Here is a 20,458-nt window from a genome sequence, read left to right as displayed (position 1 = left end):
TATAACTGGAAGACCTAAGACATGTATTGGTGCCTGCTATCATATGAAACTGCAAGACCTAAGACATGTATTGGTGCCTGCTATCATATGAAACTGGAAGACCTAAGACATGTATTGGTGCCTGCTATCATATGAAACTAGAAGACCTAAGACATGTATTGGTGCCTGCTATCATATGAAACTAGAAGACCTAAGACATGTATTGGTGCCTGCTATCATATGAAACTAGAAGACCTAAGACATGTATTGGTGCCTGCTATCATATGAAACTGGAAGACCTAAGACATGTATTGGTGCCTGCTATCATATGAAACTAGAAGACCTAAGACGTGTATTGGTGCCTGCTATCATATGAAACTAGAAGACCTAAGACGTGTATTGGTGCCATGTCATGTTAACTTGAAGGGGACTAAATAATGCCCCTTCAAATAATGCTCTCAATTTAAACTAGATTTTGGTCAGGGAAAAAGTGGCATGGCCATTTTCAAAAGGGTCCCTTGACCTCTCACCTCAAGATATGTAAATGTGAATGGGTTGTAGCGGTACATGAGTATCCCCTTGCCCATTTTCTGCTAATCCCCATGCAGTTTTGCAAAAAACATCTTTTTTTTGCATGCAGTATAATTCTTTTCCCCACCTATTCTATTTGAATATTGTCTGCATATACTGGGGTCCCTAAATTGCAATTGCATAAATTGGGTCTGAGTGGAAAGATGAGACTTGTGTTATTAGAATATACTGTAGGATAGTAGAAATGATGTGATGATGCTGCCATGCTAGCATTACTTATGTTATTAGAATATACTGTAGGATAGTAGAAATGATGTGATCATGCTGCCATTCGAGCATTACTTATGTCAGCATGTATTTTGAGCTGAGCTAAGTACTGTTTGAATCCTCTACCCAAAAGGCTTGGTCAGTGTCAAAAGTGGGGTTTTGCTAGGTGTCAAAAGGGCGTACGTGCAATTACACCCTTTTGACAGCCAAACAAACTTTGAATAACTTTGCAGTAAACTATATAATGATTTCCCTGACCCTGGAATGACCTGCCATGTGACCTAAGGAGCAGCTAGAGCATGTGTCCCAGGACACATCACTTATTGATGTGTCCTGGCTGGGACACATTCAAAGAACTGTAAACCCTGTAAAACTCTTCCTATCAGAGCTCATCTTGACCAGTTCACACCCCTAACATTATAAAATAACATTTGAATCTATAAGCCTAAGTGTTTAATGGGAATATTAACATTTGTATTCATCTAATATTGACCTAAAATATGAATTAGAATATAGGATAGTAGAAATTATGTTATCATGTTGCAATGCTAGCATTACTTATGTCAGCATGCATTTTGAGCTGACCTAAGTGCTGTTAGGATCCTCCAGTCTACCCACAAGGCTTGGCCAGTGTCAAAAGTGGGGTTTTGCTAGGTGTCAAAATTGCGTACATGCAGTAACACCCTTTAGACAGCAAACAAACCCTACTTGTACTGTCTTTGCAGTGAGCTATACAATGATTTGTACATTATACAATTATTTCTGTATCTTACTCCTCCTTATAGTGGACATTCTACATAACACTTATTGTATATAATGAAAATAGCAGTTAACCGTACCTTTGAGTCCTTGTTTGTTCATTTTAGCTTGCATGCATACCTTTTCTTCTCCTTTCAAAGTACATTAAGAGCAACTTATACCGGAGTCAAATTCCCTGTAAGTCTACATACATACATACTACAATAAAGCTGATTCTGATTCTGTTCATGCAAATTACGTCAATAGTGTGGCCTAGTGTCCTCTTAGAGAGAGTGGCGTCAGCGGAGGACCAAAATGCGTGACTCATTAGCCAATGAACAGCCAGGAAAGGGTCTCGCGCTACTTTTCAATGGTAAAATAAAGCTGATAATGTACAATTTGATAAAAAAAAAAAAACTTTCAAAGTACAACACAAACTGCCCATTTTGCTGCAACTCGACAGTGCTGCTTAATCCAGGCCCTTACTTCCTGGAGTCAATGGATGTCGCGACTCTTCTATACACAGCTCTGGTGTCGCCCAGCCACTTTGATTCAGGCCCACTTGTAATTTCATTTCTGGCTGTGTGTGTGTGTGTGTGTGTGTGTGTGTGTGTGTGTGTGTGTGTGTGTGTGTGTGTGTGTGTGTGTGTGTGTGTGTGTGTGTGTGTGTGTGTGTGTGTGTGTGTGTGTGTGTGTGTGTGTGTGTGTGTGTGTGACTAAAAACGACTTAAAGGAAGTGAAGTGTTGTGGTTAGAGTGAGCCGTTCTCAGCTCTGCAGATTCCTATCAGAGTTCATCTTGACCATCTTGACTCCTCCTAACATGATAAAATAACATTTTGAATGTATAGGTCTTAAGTACGTGATGTGAATATTAACACAAATACACTCATCTACTCATCTAGACTCTATGGAAGGACCTCAGTGAACTTTGTGCTGGACTATTCTCATGATTCCTCTGTCTAAAGACAATTAGTTTATTCGTCGGTCCTCCGACTACTGTATAGGCTAGAATTAGCTTTAAGCTTCAGTGCTGTTTATTGTTTATTTGTTCCTGTGTTCAAAGTCTTCAAGTAAAGACGTTTATTTGACTCCTGACTCTGTCGTCTCTGCTCCTGGGTCCAAACAGTTACACACAGCATAACAGGTTTCCTCTTCAAGCAAGCAGCAGTTGTTGATTGTGGTTTAAACACACAGCGCTCTCCCTCTCTCTCTCTCTTTATGTATCTCTGTCTTTCTCTTTATGTCTCTCTGTCTCTCTCACCACATCTTTCTAGAGTTGGCCTGACCTTTGACTTCGTCCCTAATTCCCTTCCCCCCTCCGTCTTCATCTCTCACCTCCCCCCTTCACTCATCCCTCCCTCCTTCCTCACCTCCTCCTCCCTCCTTCCTCACCTCCCTCCTAACCTCCTCCTCCCTCCTTCCTCACCTCCCTCCTAACCTCCTCCTCCCTCCTTCCTCACCTCCTCCTCCCTCCTTCCTCACATCCCTCCTAACCTCCTCCTCCCTCCTTCCTCACCTCCTTCCCTCACCTTCTTCCTAACCTCCTCCTCCCTCCTTCCTCACCTCCCTCCTAACCTCCTCCTCCCTCCTTCCTCACCTCCTCCTCCCTCCTTCCTCAGCTCCCTCCTAACCTCCTCCTCCCTCCTTCCTCACCTCCTTCCCTCACCTTCTTCCTAACCTCCTCCTCCCTCCTTCCTCACCTCCCTCCTAACCTCCTCCTCCCTCCTTCCTCCCTCCTTCCTCACCTCTCTCCCTCACCTCCCTCCTAACCTCCTCCTCCCTCCTTCCTCACCTCCTCCTTCCTCACCTCCCTCCCTTACATCCCTCCTAACCTCCTCCTCCCTCCTTCCTCACCTCCCTCCTAAGCTCCTCTTCCCTCCTTCCTCACCTCCTCCTCCCTCCTTCCTAACCTCCCTCCTTCCTCACCTCCCTCCCTCACCTCCATCCTAACCTCCTCCTCCCTCCTTCCTAACCTCCCTCCTTCCTCACCTCCCTCCTAACCTCCTCCTCCCTCCTTCCTCACCTCCTCCTCCCTCCTTCCTCACCTCCCTTCCTCCTCCTTCCTCACCTCCTCCTCCTCCTCCTCTTCCTCCTCCTCTCTGCATGTTGTTTGATCTCCATCTCCAAGGAATCAAAGAGTGATTCATTAAGGAGGCGATGTTTCACGTCTTGTTTGGTCTGCGACGGGGTGCCATCATCACCATCATCATCACCTTCATCACATCATCATCATCATCATTACTATAAGCAGCAGCAGTGTGACTCTGCTGTGCTTTAAATGGGTTCTCCGCTACACGAGGTTAGCCTCATTTGCAGGCCTTAATTGTTATCTTGCTGAGTCTCTGTGTGTGTGTGTGTGTGTGTGTGTGTGTGTGTGTGTGTGTGTGTTTGTGTGTGTGTGTGTGTGTGTGTGTGTGTGTGTGTGTGTCAGGGGCCCACCCACTTCTTGCCTAGGCCCAGAGATAGGCAGAATTTTAAATACATGTATTTAAAATACGTATTTAAAATACTTTTTTGTATTTTGTCATTTGTATTTGGCTGGATTGAGAAAACTAAGATGTAATTTGTATCAAAATACTTTCAGACCTTGTATTTTGTGTATTTTAAATAAATACAATATTTATTTTATTTTATGTCCTTTATTCTCAAATTGACACATTTTAAATATTGACACATGTTTAAACTGTGGAATTCAAAACAAATGCATTGTGAGATTTCACTCCTACTCTGCCTCTGATTGGCTTAACCTCAGAACAAACTCAACCACAAATCAGAGGCAGAGAGGGTTGGTCACTTGGTCTTGAGTCAGACTCCACATCACTTCTTCGTCTAAACTAGTACTGACACCTTGTGTTGGTGGACATTCCCACAGTGATAGAGTACTCATCTAAATATGATGATTATATAGAGAGCCGCAGGGATGACGTATTTTTGTAGTCAGAACGCGGAAGTCCCAAACTTCCTGGTTCTTCACTGTTTCTGCCTATGGGATTTTTGAATGGGTTTTGGGCATCGCAAGCCTAATCAAACGCGAACCAGAGTTCAGTCGGATAATCTTCACACATGAGGACCACTTTCATGAGTTTTGCAGCGTAAATGCGAGCCCTAGAAGTAAAAAGCTTGAGCTAAGCTAATCCAGAACTACACACTGTCGCATAGGCTTCCACGTCACGTCAGCACTCAACCTGGACTGTTGTTGATGTGTGCGCTGCTGTGCACTGATTACCCCGGGCTGAACGAGCTGAACCAGGTGAGGGAAAGAGAATTTCCGTGTTCGTCCTTTGAAGTGATGACGTTATTGACATATAATATCCCCGTCGACTCAACAGTGTAGTCTCATTTAGCCGTTTGCTAGCTAGCCGCCCTTTTAACGGCACGTAAAAGCTTCAAAACTCATAAAAGTGGTCCTCATGTGTGAAGATGATATTACTAAACACTGGTTCGCGTTTGCTGGTTTAAGCTTGCGTTGCCCAGAGACCTTATTAGAAGCATCGCGCCAAAAACCCATTCAAAAATCCCATAGGCGAAAACAGTGAAGAACCAGGAGTGTTAGCATCGATGATTTCCGGACTCGTTCCTGCGGCTCTCTATATTGCATGCTAAGGCAAGCTTACTGAATGACACTAAAACACAACAGGACAAATCTAAACTGCAAACGCGGTAGTGAATGTGATTAACGCGGAAGCGGGAGGTTGCGGGCGGCTTGGAAACTTGGATGGAAACATGGAAGTGAAGCGGGGAAAGCGAGCACAACACAACTGAAGAACAACTAGAACTGAACTGAAGTGAAACCTCAGCTGGCACGGGCTTTTCACCCTCAACGTCACTCAGCAGCTCAATCTGACTGGTTTGTCTCTCCATGTACAATAGGTGAGACTTGAGAAGGTGGAAAATATAACTTAGAAAAATTGTTTATATTAGGCTACTTAGAATGTTTTCCCCAATAGGATGAATCAGCGTGACGTCACTTGACACCCAGAAATGCTGAACCCCGTGGCAGTTAATAGTATGAGTTGTGCCAAACAAACGTTAATATCTCAAAAACTATACATCACATCGCTTATATTTTGACATTCTGAGTGAGAGCAGAATTAGCTCAAGAGTTTGATTTTTAATATATGCATGTCGTGTTAAAGTTGTGTGAACTGTCGCAGTTTTTAAAATGTAAACAGAGTCAAGCCGGCTAGAGCAGACACTCACGCCTCACGCCACTTGGGCTCCATAGGGTTCCATTGCCGTTGCCACCCAGTGACGCGGTTTGTTTACCAAAATGCTGCTCGGCTGATCCCTCGTATACAATTTCCCATAGAAGTGAATATGTTGGTTCAACAAAAGAGCTGTCTTCAGTGAAAAAGGCTGGTGAACAGTGAGATCAAAATGATACAATGTCCGGCGTTGAAGAGAGATTACATCTTTTTATCAGTTTGTCTTTACAAAAGAATCAAAAGAGAAAGACTTGACTATGACTATTTTGCCTAATACTTATAACCATGTGAAGATGGTTACTTTACTTTACTTTATTTGTTTATTTGGACGGGACAATGCACAATTAATGAACACATGAAACATGAAACAGATACAGTCACCTGAAACATGGTCAAAGTGTCAAAAGTGGTGGATTTAGCATGAGGCTAGATTCCATCTGCAGTCCTAAAACATCAAAACAGAGGAATATAAAACAGTAAGAGCTACATACATCATTAATAGAACACACTCAAAAAGAAGCATAGATAGTAAGGTACACTCAAAAATACAAAAAACACAGAAAACATACTATAAGTGATTACATGTCTGGTTGGCTTTCAACCATTGTTTGAATGTATTTCTAAAAGTGGCCAGGGTGGGGCTTTCCCTCAAGGAAACTGGGAGACTGTTCCACGTTTGACTGACTTTTATAGACAGGACGTTTTGGCCAAACGTGGTCAGTCTACGATGGACCTCACAGTCACCTCTGGTGTTTGACCTGGTGCCAAATCCAGTGATTCTTTTCTTGTGGATGAATTCCTGAACAGGAGGGGGGGCTAGACCGTGTAGGTATTTGCAGATAAAACAAGCACTCTTAAAGATCTTGACGTTCTCAAAGCTTAAGAAGTGAAATTGTTCCAGAATGTTGCAGTGATGGTATGATCTAGAATGTTATAGTGATGGTATGATCTAGAATGTTACAGTGATGGTATGATCCAGAATGTTACAGTGATGGTATGATCCAGAATGTTACAGTGATGGTATGATCCAGAATGTTACAGTGATGGTATGATCTAGAATGTTACAGTGATGGTATGATCCAGAATGTTACAGTGATGGTATGATCTAGAATGTTACAGTGATGGTATGATCCAGAATGTTACAGTGATGGTATGATCCAGAATGTTACAGTGATGGTATGATCCAGAATGTTACAGTGATGGTATGATCCAGAATGTTACAGTGATGGTATGATCCAGAATGTTACAGTGATGGTATGATCCAGAATGTTACAGTGATGGTATGACCCAGAATGTTACAGTGATGGTATGATCCAGAATGTTACAGTGATGGTATGACCCAGAATGTTACAGTGATGGTATGATCCAGAATCTTACAGTGATGGTATGATCGTGGTTTTCTAGCAAATACCTTGATGGCTCTATTAAACAGCTGTTCAATGGGTTTTATGACTGTGGCACCTGCAAACGACCAGTTAGTGAAGCAATATTCAATGTGGGGGAAAAAAACATACAATGAAGATATGGCTTCGCACGGTCAACTGTTAGGAAGGGCCGTTTTAATTAATTTAAATATATTGAAATTAATTGTGGTTTTCACCTTTTTAATGTGTTTCCTGAAAGATAGGTTTGAGTCCAAAGTGACTCTGAGGTACTGGAACTGGGATACCAGTTCAGATACCAGTACCAGATAACGTGGCCCATGAATATATTGCAATGCACAGGTTATCCGTTATTATGGTTGTTATAAGCATCACAAACAGCACGTCCAGTTCAAAGAGAAAACCTTGCAAGAAGCATCAACTCAGTTCGTTCTTCACTCTTTTAAGTTGTGATAACGATCTCTCACCCTTTACAGCAGGCGTTCAGCCAATTAATCTAGTGTCGTGGGTTTCTCATAATAATACAATAAGAATAATATTTCCATCGGAATCGGATTACAGTGCACAGTTATTATCTGGTTTCTAGCCAAGTTTGTTTTTTCAAGTGTTTTTTTCTCTCCGAGTTTTTTATTTATTTATTTATTTATGATATCAAACATAAAGGTAACGCTTTAGAATACAGCCCTCAAATAAGCATGTAGTTATAGTATAACTAGGGGGTACAAGGAGTGCAGTTACAAGGAGTGCAGTTACTACCCCGTAGTTATACTATAACTACACTCCTTGTACCCCGTAGCTATACTATAACGACACTCCTTGTACCCCGTAGTTATACTATAACTACACTCCTTGTACCCCATAGTTATACCATAACTACACACATTGTACCCCGTAGTTATACTATAACTACATGCTTATTTGCGGGCTGTATTCTAAAGCGTTACCAACATAAAGTAGACAATAAGAAGAGTCAATATTTACAGTGCACAGTCAGCCACTTGAATAAATAAACAACATAGAATACACTAAATGTAGGCATTTTAAATTGTAACCCCCCTTTTTCTTTTTTAAATAAATGTAACTGTAATCTTGATTACATCTTTTTTTCTGTAACTGTAAGGGATTACAGTTACCTTTTTTGTATCCTGATTAGTCAATTTAGCCCAAGCCTGCTGATCATGCGGTGCGGTGCGTTCAAGTTATCCTTTTCCGTTTGTAAACGTGTCTGTTATGAAAGCCCAGAGATTAAATTATTCAAGAGCTGATTTCACAATGAGCCCTTCAACCATAAATGGACGTACTAATTAGTTTATCTAGGTTGTTCTAAAATCACTACAAAGCATAAACGACTACACACATGGGTGATCTCACTCATTCAATAGTGCCTCCTTTCTTGGTGAAGGTGTGTCCAATTATAAGACATACAAAAGGAACAATATGGAATTAAAAACATACATAACAACATAACTAATCACAGTCACACCCAGCACTCACCAATTTTTAACAAGCTGCTTTACACAGTTGGTATCCGTATATTGTTTATTTTTACCCATTAGCAGGACATTTGCTCAATAAAAAATATTTACATTTTCATGTCTCTATTTTGGTGGTTAAATTGCTAATACATTCCAAGCAGTGCCAAAAAAGTCCTAGTCTGTCATTTAGCTTCTGAAACCTGTGAGAGGATGCAGCACAAGTGGTCGGATTTACGAGCAGCACCTGAATGCGTCGTAGTTAGTTACTTGCTGCGGGGCGAAGTCGAGGCAGCAGAGACGCGGACCTGATCATACCGACTCACAACGTTAATGTAGTCTGCTCTGTGCTCAACATGGATTTCATCTCATATTTGGTGCTGTTTGGGACAATGCTGACTGTAAACAGCGGTAAGTTAAGAGTTTCATGCCTTTCACTGTGTGAAAGTAAAAATGGACAGATCTTTTGAAATGTGTATTTCGTTTGATATTTTGAGTTTAAATTGTCAAATGGAATGTTTAAAACATGTTTTTATCCGTTTAAAAAATGTATCCCATACCGAGAGAGAGGAAAAAACACAATTCCGGTTCACACATCCTTAGAAATAGGACGAAGAGTCCCCATATATATCAGTCAGGGAGAGAGAGGCAGTTATTTGGTGGAAGGGGCAGATTTATTTCTGGAATTTTTATTTGCGCTTCTTGGTACAGCACAATGTCATCAATAACAATACTCTGTTTTCCAGGAAGTAAAAGTAATGAGATGTAAAAATACAAGAACATAATTTCTTCTTGGCATAAATTGTTGGCAAGAGTCAAAACTAAGTTCTATCCTTCAAATAAATGCTTTATTCATTCCCAGTGTTTTTCCATATATATTAATAATTATCTGTCTGTCTGTCTGTCTGTCTGTCTCCGTCTGTCTCTGTGACTCTCAGAGATACATTCCCTCACCTACATCTACACGGCCTTCTCCAAGGACGTCCAGCTCCCTGGCATCCACCAGTTCACGGCCATGGGTCTCCTGGACAACCGGATGATCGACTACTATGACAGCACGAGCCAGAAGAAGGTTCCCAAACAGGCCTGGATGAAGGAGAGGCTGAGTGCAGACTACTGGGATAAAGGCACACGGTCCCGCCAGAGCAAAGAGCAGTGGTTTAAAGTCAACATCGACATCCTGAAGGCACGCATGAGGCAGAATGACACGGGTACGACATTAGTATGGAATCTTGGGTAACATCTGACTGTAGGAACCGTTTCACCATTCAAAATTCAGGGTTTGGTACATTTTCGATACAGCAAAAAATAATGAAACGCCAAAGAAATGTCCTTGATTTTAAAATTAGTAATTTATTTCCATTAATTTTACTTATTTATTTTATTATTTTCACAGTATAATTCATTTTTTCCATTAGCCAGTATTTACCACTGAAATTGCCAATCCATCTGGTTTCAGACACCCATGTTCTTCAGTGGAGGGTCGGCTGTGTGATTGATACCCAGCCTGACGGCTCCAGCAGGTTCACCCGCGGCATGTGGATGTACAATTACGACGGAAATGACTTCCTGTCCTTTGATGACACCAACTCACGCTGGATTGCCCCGGATAACTATGGCCTACCGACCAAGAGGAAGTGGGATGAGGTCCGCGTCCTGAACGAGTACACCAAAGGCTACCTGGAGAAAGAGTGTGTCGAATGGCTCAACAAGTTCCAGCAATATAGTGTTCGTCAGCTCAAAAGAGCTCGTATGTATTACTCCATATTTGTTTAGCTTCTTTAGTTTTTAATATAGTTGTAAAGCTACTGTCATTACTTAGAGTAATTATAATATGTGTAGTCTCAGCTATAGTTCAGTCAGAGACACTTGCATCAAAGGAGATTGGACCATTCAGAACACTAGTAATGCTGATGCACTTGTATTGTTGGAAAAGGCTGAATCCAGGCAGCATGTGAGAGATTCTGCAGGGAGCAACATAAACCCCACAAGGCAGACATATCTTTAATCATATGAAAACCACATCAAAACAGTTATAATTTGGAGATAGTCTTCTGTACACGCATCCTGTGAACAGATAACAGCAGGAGGTTGGGGAGGTGGACTGGGTCAACAGCAGCAGTGCCATCACTTAACCAGCAGGGTGAGCTGTCAGACTGTAAACGGCACCTCATTGACTTGTTTCAATGTGAATGATGGTGAGAGTCAGCTGTTGAATTGGACAGCTGGTGATAAACGTTCACGACTTCAGTGTTCTGCCTGAACTGGTGTGGTACGCCATCATGTGGCCAAATCATCCAGCCACTATCAGCAAACACCATAATACAAGTTTGGCATTGGACTGTGATTTTGAAATGGAATGTGTCAGAATGATGTAGTAGTGTTTGCTTTTGCCATTAGTATCATTGTTTGTTGTAGAATCATTAATGTATTAATTCATTCATTCATTGTATCATTAATGTGAGTCTTTGTATCATACACATATTCTGCGGGACAGACAGACACATTTGCAGTAAATTCAGCAATCGTGGAATCCTGGGGGGTCTCATTATTGGCTTTAGGTGTAGTAGCTGTCGTAGTAATAGCAATATTATTGATAAGTGATTAGCAATGAACTTCAAACAGCTATCCATTTCATGTGATGGTGGCTTACTGCTACCTCCAGCTGCCTGACCACCAGAGGCCTGTACTACAAAGCAAGATTTAGGTTGATCCTGATAAGTTTGGGTTTAAACCTGGTTTAGCCGTACTACAAAGCAAGTTAACTTCTTACCGACATATATTTCCATAGCAACTTATGCTTCACACTTAACCTGGTCCACAGCAGGTTAAGTTGCAAGGATAAGATTAGACCTTAAATACATCGCCCACGAACCAATCGAATCAGCAGTTTGGAAAAATCGCCAACCCCTTTCTGGACGGGTTTCCCATCGAGGAAGGAGCACGAATTGTAATGTTGAATTAATCAAGGACTAAAGCCTTGCACTTGTTGCAGGCTACATTTTAATTAAGCCCTACTTACCACTTTGGAATATGTTTTTATATATTCATTTGTGTGCTCTCAAGTAGCCTAGATACGTTGTTTGACCCCGCTGATCGATTGCAGCTGAATAGTGAGTGGAGAAATATCACTAAACCGGCATAAAAAGGTTACATAAACGTCTCCAAAGCGCACGGTGCCGTGTGCGCAACGGGGCTGAGACTGACGTTGGGTTGGAATTGAAATGGTCATAGCCTACATGCTGGAATAGCCTACTGCATCTAAGCAATTTAATATGGGATCACCTGCACACAGGCGATCCCATATTAAGATGATTCATATCTAGGCTACTCCTGCATTTTGCAGCTGCAACTGTGTTGCTTTTGGCCTGTATGATGTGATTGAACTTCATATTTCCAGCATCATTATATGAAATATGGAGATATGCGACTCTGCTGACAATAGCCTATATATGTGACCACAGAATAGGCTAGTTTTTATCAATGAAAACTATGCCCGCATCGTCCCAATTCAGTTCAGCAGTTTTCGCTTTTATATTAGGATATCATTATTTTATATATGAATTATTCGATCAGTGCAACCACACACATAATGAGTGATAGAGATCATTATTCATTGAGCATGCGTTTCTAAATCTATGGTCTAAATAGGCTTACAGATTGTGGAAATTTATAGACTGAGATTACACATTTACATTTACACTCGCAAAAAGCTGCTGTAGGAGACAGAAATCGCTGATCAAAGTAAATCAAATGACTGATGTGAATACAAGCGGCAGCTTGAGACAGTCGTTCAGCAGACTATATCCAACGCGGATTTTCATTCTGACATAGGCTACATTAAATATCCGCTAAAAACTCTGATCACACTGTGCTTTCACTGAATGAGGAAATGGGTGTGCCTGCCATGTCAACTCAGCTGTTCATAATGTGATTGGCTAGCGCACCTCTTTCGCGTGGACGCGCGCCTGTGCACGAGCGAAAAACGTGCACGTGCACAGGCAGATCCCAGATAAATCCAGCTTCAGTTATCGAGTAGAAAACCAGCGTCGTAGTATCGTTAAACTAGATAGCTTTGATCCTGTTCAGTCAAACCAGATCAAAGTGACAGACCGCGGATCTGTTAAGGGACCGCTCGTTATTTAGAAAAGGGGGTCACTGGAGGGATTTGGTGTGCTCTGAAATAAAAAGCTGTGCCCCTTCCCTGATCAAAATATATTTTTCCTTGACCCTCCCGAAGCGATTTGAAAAATATGACCCTCCCCAAACAATATTGTGGCGAGCTTGCGTGGAAGAATGCAGACTGACACATATGACGCAAATGTTATCTTACTTTTAACCTAACATTTGCAGAAACTCCGGCCAGAGGTGATCGAACACACTAACAGTCTCAGTCATGGTGGCTACATTGATAGTAAAACTAAACATATCCTGGCCACACAAACATTGCCATACCACATAATGCAATCAAAACATGAGCACAACATCACTAAACCACGTTTTAACTGTACAGTAACATGCTTCCCACAAGAACATGGAACTCCCATAATCCTTTGCGCTGCTTAGAGCAGAACTGTCACCAATCAGAGTGACCGCCTCCTCCGGTCGCTACATAATGCTGTTTTCGCTTGTGAAACAATCTTCAGTCTGTGTATATCAATATTTGTCTTTAAATAGCGGTCAATGACTGATGGAAAAAAAGTTCGCCGGTTCTATTATTGTGCGTAAAAACACAACCCTATGTGAAACATATATGTCATCCTGGTGGTATAAATATCCCTCGCAGACTTAAGGTAATTTAGGAGATGAGTGAGCCGTAACTCGGTTCAACTGTGACTTCCTAAGACGACTTATCTGCGCATAGAGCCCATATATATTTTGTGATGCCATGTCTGTTTGTTTGCTCGACTTTGTTCCAGTGGGTTATTGTACTTCCATAGTATCACCAGAAAAGCGCCACCGATTCGCCAGATACTGTACACGCCCACTGTCTGGATAGGCCAAGCACAAAGATTGACAGATAGGACCGCCAAAAAGAAACAATGCACTGGGACATACCAAACAGTTTGGACAGGAGGGGTGTAAATGAAGCAACTCAGTAGTTATTGAAGTCCGAAAAGCAAACATTACACACACAAAAAAAGTTTATATATTTTTATCGAATCAACATTGTATACCCCTCCCCTGGACTCAAATTAAAGAGAGTGTACCCTCCCTCAGACTAAATTTATAACAAAATTACCCTCCCCTATTTTCCTCCAGTGGACCCTTCCCTAAATAACGAACGGTCCCTAAGATAGCTTCGTAGTATAGGGTACAGGTGCAGGTAGGCTAACTCAGTGGTCCTTGTTGTCTTTGCAGCTCCACCAGACTTGTATGTGTTTTCAAAGCAGGCCAGAATTGAGGACCACCTCATCTTGACCTGCATGGCCACAGGTTTCTACCCAAAAGACATTGAGATGCTGATCAAGAGGGACGGCCGTGTCATGACTCAGCTGGAGGGGTTGATGTCCACAGGCGTTCGGCCAAATGGAGACGACACCCACCAGCTCAGGATGAGCGTTGAGATTTTAAAGAGTGACCCTGCTAACTTCACCTGTGAAGTGAAACACACAGCATCTGACATGTACCGTTTCATGGAGTGGGGTAAGAGCCTTCAAAATAGAATAGTGTTTTTGTTGTTGTTTTTTGTCTGCATGGTCCTTTACCAGCATCACCCTTCTTCACATTAATACAATTTTACACATCCACAACTAAAGCCTAATTTATACTTATTGGAAAGTGTCGCTCAACACATGGTCACCGACAATAAATAAAGTGTCGCCCATGTTGCTGCATTTATGCTTCTCTCCTCGGCTCAACGGTCACGTGACACTCGAACCCTATAAACAGAGAACTAGTACAGACTGCCAGTGAAACCACGTCGGAGGCAAGATGTAACATAGGTTACTTGGCTGCAGCCGCATATAACGACACACAACCACACAACTCACCTCCTCTCTCCCTGGGAAGTTGGTCACGGTGTTCTTTGTGATTTTCACGAAGTCATACATCAAGGACATGCTGATACAAATAGGGGGGATACGTTCATTAATTTAATTTCAGCGAAAACCAAAATAAGGAAGCCAAGCGTGTGACGTCTATATAGCCAATCACACTTGCCCAACATTATGTGACGTAGTCAGCGACACTAGAAATTTCACTAGGTAGCAGACACCTCTCGCCGACACTTGAAAGTGTCGACTCAAGTCCTCATTTCTGCTTCCACCCATGCAGTGCTTGCAGGGGCGGGAGCATGGGCGGGAGTAGTTGCGTTGACAAACGCCTTCAGCCAATCAGCGGAACAAAACAAGTGACATCGCAGTGCGCTGTTCAGTGCAGAGCCAGCCATTTAACTCATTGAGTGCCAATGACGACTTTAGTCGTCAATTCAAATAGTGACGTAGAGTGCCAAAGACGACTAAAGTCGTCAATTGCGTTTTTTGACGGGGGGATGTCGATCTAAGCCTCTTACATTGCCTCTTACAATATGGGAGCTATTGAATGTGTCTAACCTATTTTACAGAACCCTTAGGTGGCGACAGTGCTCTCCAGATAACAGAAAGGCAAGGAAAAAACAAAGAAGAAGTCGTTGGGGAAATGGAAATCGCATCGCATCCGTATGCATCGATATGCATGAAGCATAACGTTACTGTAGCTGTGCCTGCAGCAGCCAATCTGCTGCCACAATTGAGCCGCTCCGTGTCCGTTGCGACAGCACATCCGCATGATCAGCCGTGGAGTTGTTATTATTCTCAACTGGAAGCATGGTTGCCGGTGACAAACACACGCGGAACGCTGTAAAAAAGCTGGATGTCGCGCACCCTTCACTGTGCACAGCAAACTCAGCAGAGAGCCACCAGAGACACTCCCATACGGAGGAGGAGTGTGCAGTTGAGGCGGTCGGGGGGGGGGGGCACGGGGGGGGGGGGGGGGGGTGGGGGGGGCACGCAGAGCAGCACACAACACCCAGACAGACCCAGACAGCAGGACAGGATTGTCAAACGCAAGCCAGAATATCCGATGCCCACCAGCAGCAAATCAAGACCAGCAAGAAGCTGCAACCAGCAGCGCACGCAGGGGCCAGCGCTGCTGGTTGCAGCTAAAAAATATTATTCTGCCAAACAAAATTCCCTGGCCTTCACTGTTTTATTGAAGGAAATTATTTTTGAGGTGTGACTACATTAGAAAATATTAGCTTCAGAGTCAGTGATGTGCTTGAAATGTTTAATTTCACAAAAGGCTCATTATCTCAGCTTCTAGAAAAAAATTGCTGTTTTTGGTTAAATCAAGCTATCTTCTCCGGCTCATAACTAAAGAACGGAAAATGGGATCAATAAACTTTTTTTTGCAGATGATAGAAGAGAGTCTCATCGTTCTTTGTGCGTGTTCAGTGTTTACATAGTAATATCACACAATATTCTGTGGGCCTCGAGAAATCACTGAAAACGCTCTGAAACTCTGGCACTGGGAGCGTCCGTTCTCCAAAAGTGGCTGGCACTCAATGAGTTAAGCATGTAGCAACATCAGCAAGCTAGCGAAGTAGCATTATGGCTGAATCTGCTGTAAATGATTTTAGCCAAATCCAGTTGGAAGAATAGTGAAAACGTCTTTTCCGCCGAGAAACTCTGCAAGTGCCTATCTCTTACTCTTGTTTACTTGTTGTTATTGAGACTATTTCTGCAATAACTTAGGGCTGTGATTATGCTAATGTTAACGTTACTGCTAGTGAAGCTGCCCTGTATCATCAACTAGGTCAGTCTGTCCCTAATTGGCCAACTTGCGCTGTCAATCACAGGGCACTGAGCGCAGTCGCTGATTGGCTTGTCTGCTTTGCATTTTCTGCTAAAGCCCTCCTAGGGCTTGAGGCCAGACGGTCCCGCAGAACAAAATGAAATGTGAGTTCATGTGACCGGCTGGTTTACCAGGCTACCTTTTCACTGGGGGCATTTTGTGTCAAAAAGGCAGGTTAAACACAGGTGCAAAAAAAACAGTAATGATGGTTTCCATCTTCCAAACATGGAAGTTGGAAACCCTCATTAGTGTTTTGCTTACCCTGCCTTTTTGACACAAAATGGCCCCCGGGAAAAGGGTGTATTGTTGCAGGGCTGTAGCGGCAATATACATTGAGAACGACAAATCCCCCCCCCCCCCCCCCAATATTTAAGCCTGATAAAATGTGTCCCCCCCAATAAATTGATGTAAAAAAATAAGAAAACAGATGTACTGCGCGATACAGCTGTTCCTCTCCTAGGGGAGAGCAGAGCAAGGAACTAACCATTCTACTATGTCAGGGGTATATATACCACTCCCATAACATGTGTGTATCACTTAGGGTGTCGAGTCTTATGGCTCATTTCCACCACATATACAGTAACAGCACAGTTACTAGACTACAGTCTACTCGACCTGGTCTTACTCGTCTCTACTTGATATAGACTCTTTTTTCATAGCAAGTTTACTCACCTCCGCCCACACCTGGTCATCATAGCGACCGCATATCTGCCCTCCGCCCATAGCCGAAGTAGGCTATAACGTATAACGTTAAAATTAAATCCATACATGGAACTTTTCAACTGGAATACTGGTGCCTCTAAATTACCGACAGTGTACATGGGCAAATGTGACAATCAGCCAGGAGAATGGATATCACTTTGTTGTTACTCAAACGCACATGCATGCGCTGCGCGGGGGACGGGAGTCACGCTACGGGGAGAAGTGAAGCCACTTCCCCAGTGGCAACTCACCAGGCAAGACCGCGGCAGCGGCAGCGCTGGAACCTCAACAAAGCAGGGACCAAAACTAGCACGACTCAACGGCGACTCAACCCGGGCTGTCCACGTTTTTGATCGGTGGAATGAGACAAAAAAGCGAGACGAGCTGGGCGGGGCCGCGTTGATACCAGCGGTGGAAATGGGCCAATAGTCTATTTTTAATTTGTCTTTATTGAATGTTTCAAAACTGCATGTTTAAATAAGAATAGGCTAATTATTATTTCCACCCACCACTCATTTAATTTGGTTAGTTACTTTCATGTAAAAAGTTTGGAAGGTGTAAGGCTGACGTTTTGGACCCAAATGCAGAGATGACAGACACAAATAAGTTTTCAAGTCTTTTACTGATATTCAAAAAGGTTTGCCAAGGCACAGCACAACCGAGAGGTCAAAGACGGGGAGCCTGGCCACAAACGAGTCGGACGGCCGACAATAACTAAAAGTCTTTATAATCCAAACTAAGGGGGGTGGTCCAGGCATCCTCCGGTAAAGCAGGTGAACGTCCTTTCATAGGATATAGAGCAGGCTCGGGGTTCTTTCGGCGAGCTTTCACAGAGACGAGGAATCGAGGAGACAGCGGGTTCAGGAAGCACAGCACAGTTCGCTCTCAGGAAGGTGTTTTAAGATCAGCACCGTTTTCTGAAATGACAAGTGGTTATATAGACCGTCAACCAGGTGCATGGCAGTACTGTGTTTTGACAGGCAATTACGGCCCCTTTTGCCATTGGCTGTGGCGCTGCCTCCTGTTACTGTAGCGCGAACGTTGCGTTCACTCGCGGGAAACCTTTCCTCTGAGCGGCCGCACAGGTCTCTCCACGCAGCCAGGGGAACAAACAGAATTAGGCTATGTGGGACAAACAGAATTCAACTATGTTTCTGTGGGCGTGTCAACTTCCCCCTCCCTAGGGACGACACCTGGCGTCCCCACGCCCCGTCCCCGGCGGAGAAAATCCTGGATAAGGGTCCGATCCACGATGTGTCTCACCGGCACCCAACACCGCTCCTCCGGCCCGTAGCCCTCCCAGTCAACCAGATACTGAATGCTGCGGCGTACCCGGCGGGAATCCAGGATCCTGCGTACCGTATATACCAACCCACCCTCCACCCAGCGAGGGGGAGGAGGAGGTGGGACAGGAGGAGACAAAGGACTAGAGAGCACAGGTTTTAGTAAGGATACGTGAAATACTGGATGTACTTTCATAGCAGCAGGCAATAACAATTTGTAGGCTACTGGACCCACCTGTGCCACCACCTCAAATGGGCCAACGAAGCGTGGAGCGAGCTTCTTATTCTCCACTCTCAATGGAAGATCTCTGGCCGAAAGCCACACTTTATCTCCAGGCTGGAATGGGATCGAAGGTCGGCGTCTGCGGTTTGCTTGCCGGGAATGTCTCACTCTGGCTCGCAACAGAGCTGCCCTGGCCGCCCTCCAGGTCCGAGCACACCGCCGCACAAACTCCACCGCTGTTGGTACCCCCACCTCGGGCTCCTGGTCTGGGAACAGTGGCGGCTGGTATCCCATCTGACACTCAAACGGCGACATGCCTGTGGATGAAGACTTTAAAGTGTTATGCGCATATTCAGCCTATATTAATTGTGTGCTCCATGTAGATGGGTTCGTCGCGGCCATGCAATGCAACGTTGTCTCCAACTCCTGATTGATCCTCTCTGTCTGCCCATTTGACTGTGGATGAAACCCTGGCAGTAGCGCTGATGAGCATGCAGAAGGCTCTCCAGAACCGTGCGGTGAACTGGGGTCCCCGATCCGATACCACGTCACGTGGGAGACCGTGCACACGGAACACGTGATGCAGTAGTGCTACTGCAGTCTCACATGCTGATGGGAGCTTGGCTAGAGCGATGAAGCGTGCTGCCTTGGAAAACCGGTCCACCACCACCAACACTGCTGTTTTTCCACTCGACCTAGGGAGACCGGTGACAAAGTCGACAGAGAGATGTGACCAGGGTCTTCTGGGAATAGGTAATGGGCACAACAAACCTGCTGGTCGTTGCCGTGAAGTCTTTTGCTGGGCGCACGTGACACAGGCCCCCACGAAAGAGGACACATCCTTCCGAATGGTCGGCCACCAAAACTTGCGTGTAACAAAGTCCAGTGTCCTTCTCTCCCCCGGGTGCCCCACCAGGTGCGACGAGTGTCCCCACTCTAACACCCAGGCCCGCACTCCCGAAGGCACATATAGCCGATTCTGCTGACCAGTGTTTGGGCCTGGGTCCGCGTGCTGCGCTGCCCTCACCTCCGTCTCTATTCCCCACCGGACCGCGCGATGATGCGTGATGGTACCAGAATGGGTTCGGGCTCGGAAGCTGCTTCTGTAGAATCGAACTGGCGGGACAAGGCATCCGCCTTGATGTTTTTACTGCCGGGGCGAAATGATAGCACAAAGTCAAATCTGTTAAAGAACAGGGCCCACCAGGCTTGTCTTGAATTCAACCGCTTGGCACTCCGAATATAGGCAAGATTTTTATGATCTGTCCATACTATAAACGGGTGCTCGGCCCCCTCCAACCAGTGTCTCCATTGCTCGAGTGCCTCCTTCACGGCCAACAGCTCCCGGTTACCCACATCATAATTCCTCTCGGCTGGGTCCAGACGTCGAGAGAAAAATGCGCACGGGTGGAGTTTGTCGTCTGCGGCGGATTTCTGAGAGAGGATAGCCCCCAGACCCACCTCCGACGCATCTACTTCCACCACAAAGGGTCGGGCTGGATCCGGATGAATAAGAACAGGGCCTGTGGTAAAAAGCAGTTTTAGTTTGGAGAATGCCTCAGACGCCTGCGGCGTCCAATGGAACCGAAAGGGAACCTTCTTAGTCAAGGCGTTCATTGGTGCTGCAATGGAACTAAATCCTTGAATGAAGCGTCGGTAAAAGTTGGCAAATCCCATAAAACGCTGTACCTGTTTTATGGAGACAGGCTGAGGCCACTCCATCACTGCACGCACTTTTTCTGGATCCATAGACGTGCCGGAGGGGGAGAGGATGTAGCCCAGGAACGGGACCTTGGCAACGTGGAACTCACACTTCTCTGGCTTCACGTATAGGTGGTGCTG

The 20,458-nt window shown here is 44.3% G+C and overlaps 1 protein-coding gene across 1 annotated transcript; it reads left to right on the top strand.

Moving 5' to 3' along the window:
• Positions 1-8,919: 8,919 nt before the first annotated feature.
• LOC310784825 (class I histocompatibility antigen, F10 alpha chain-like) lies at positions 8,920-18,404 on the top strand (the record flags this gene model as incomplete). Its single annotated transcript, XM_083645865.1, has 5 exons — positions 8,920-8,986; positions 9,514-9,786; positions 10,035-10,325; positions 13,937-14,221; positions 18,295-18,404. Exons 1-5 carry the CDS (start codon positions 8,932-8,934, stop codon positions 18,402-18,404), a joined length of 1,014 nt encoding a protein of 337 aa, XP_083501991.1. The 5' UTR covers positions 8,920-8,931.
• Between the last annotated feature and the right edge of the window lie 2,054 nt (positions 18,405-20,458).

Source organism: Poromitra crassiceps (genome assembly GCF_964638095.1).
Source record: "Poromitra crassiceps genome assembly, chromosome: 11".
Taxonomy (NCBI): domain Eukaryota; kingdom Metazoa; phylum Chordata; class Actinopteri; order Beryciformes; family Melamphaidae; genus Poromitra; species Poromitra crassiceps.
Note: the sequence above shows the minus strand (reverse complement) of the source record. Positions and strands in the feature narration are given on the sequence as shown.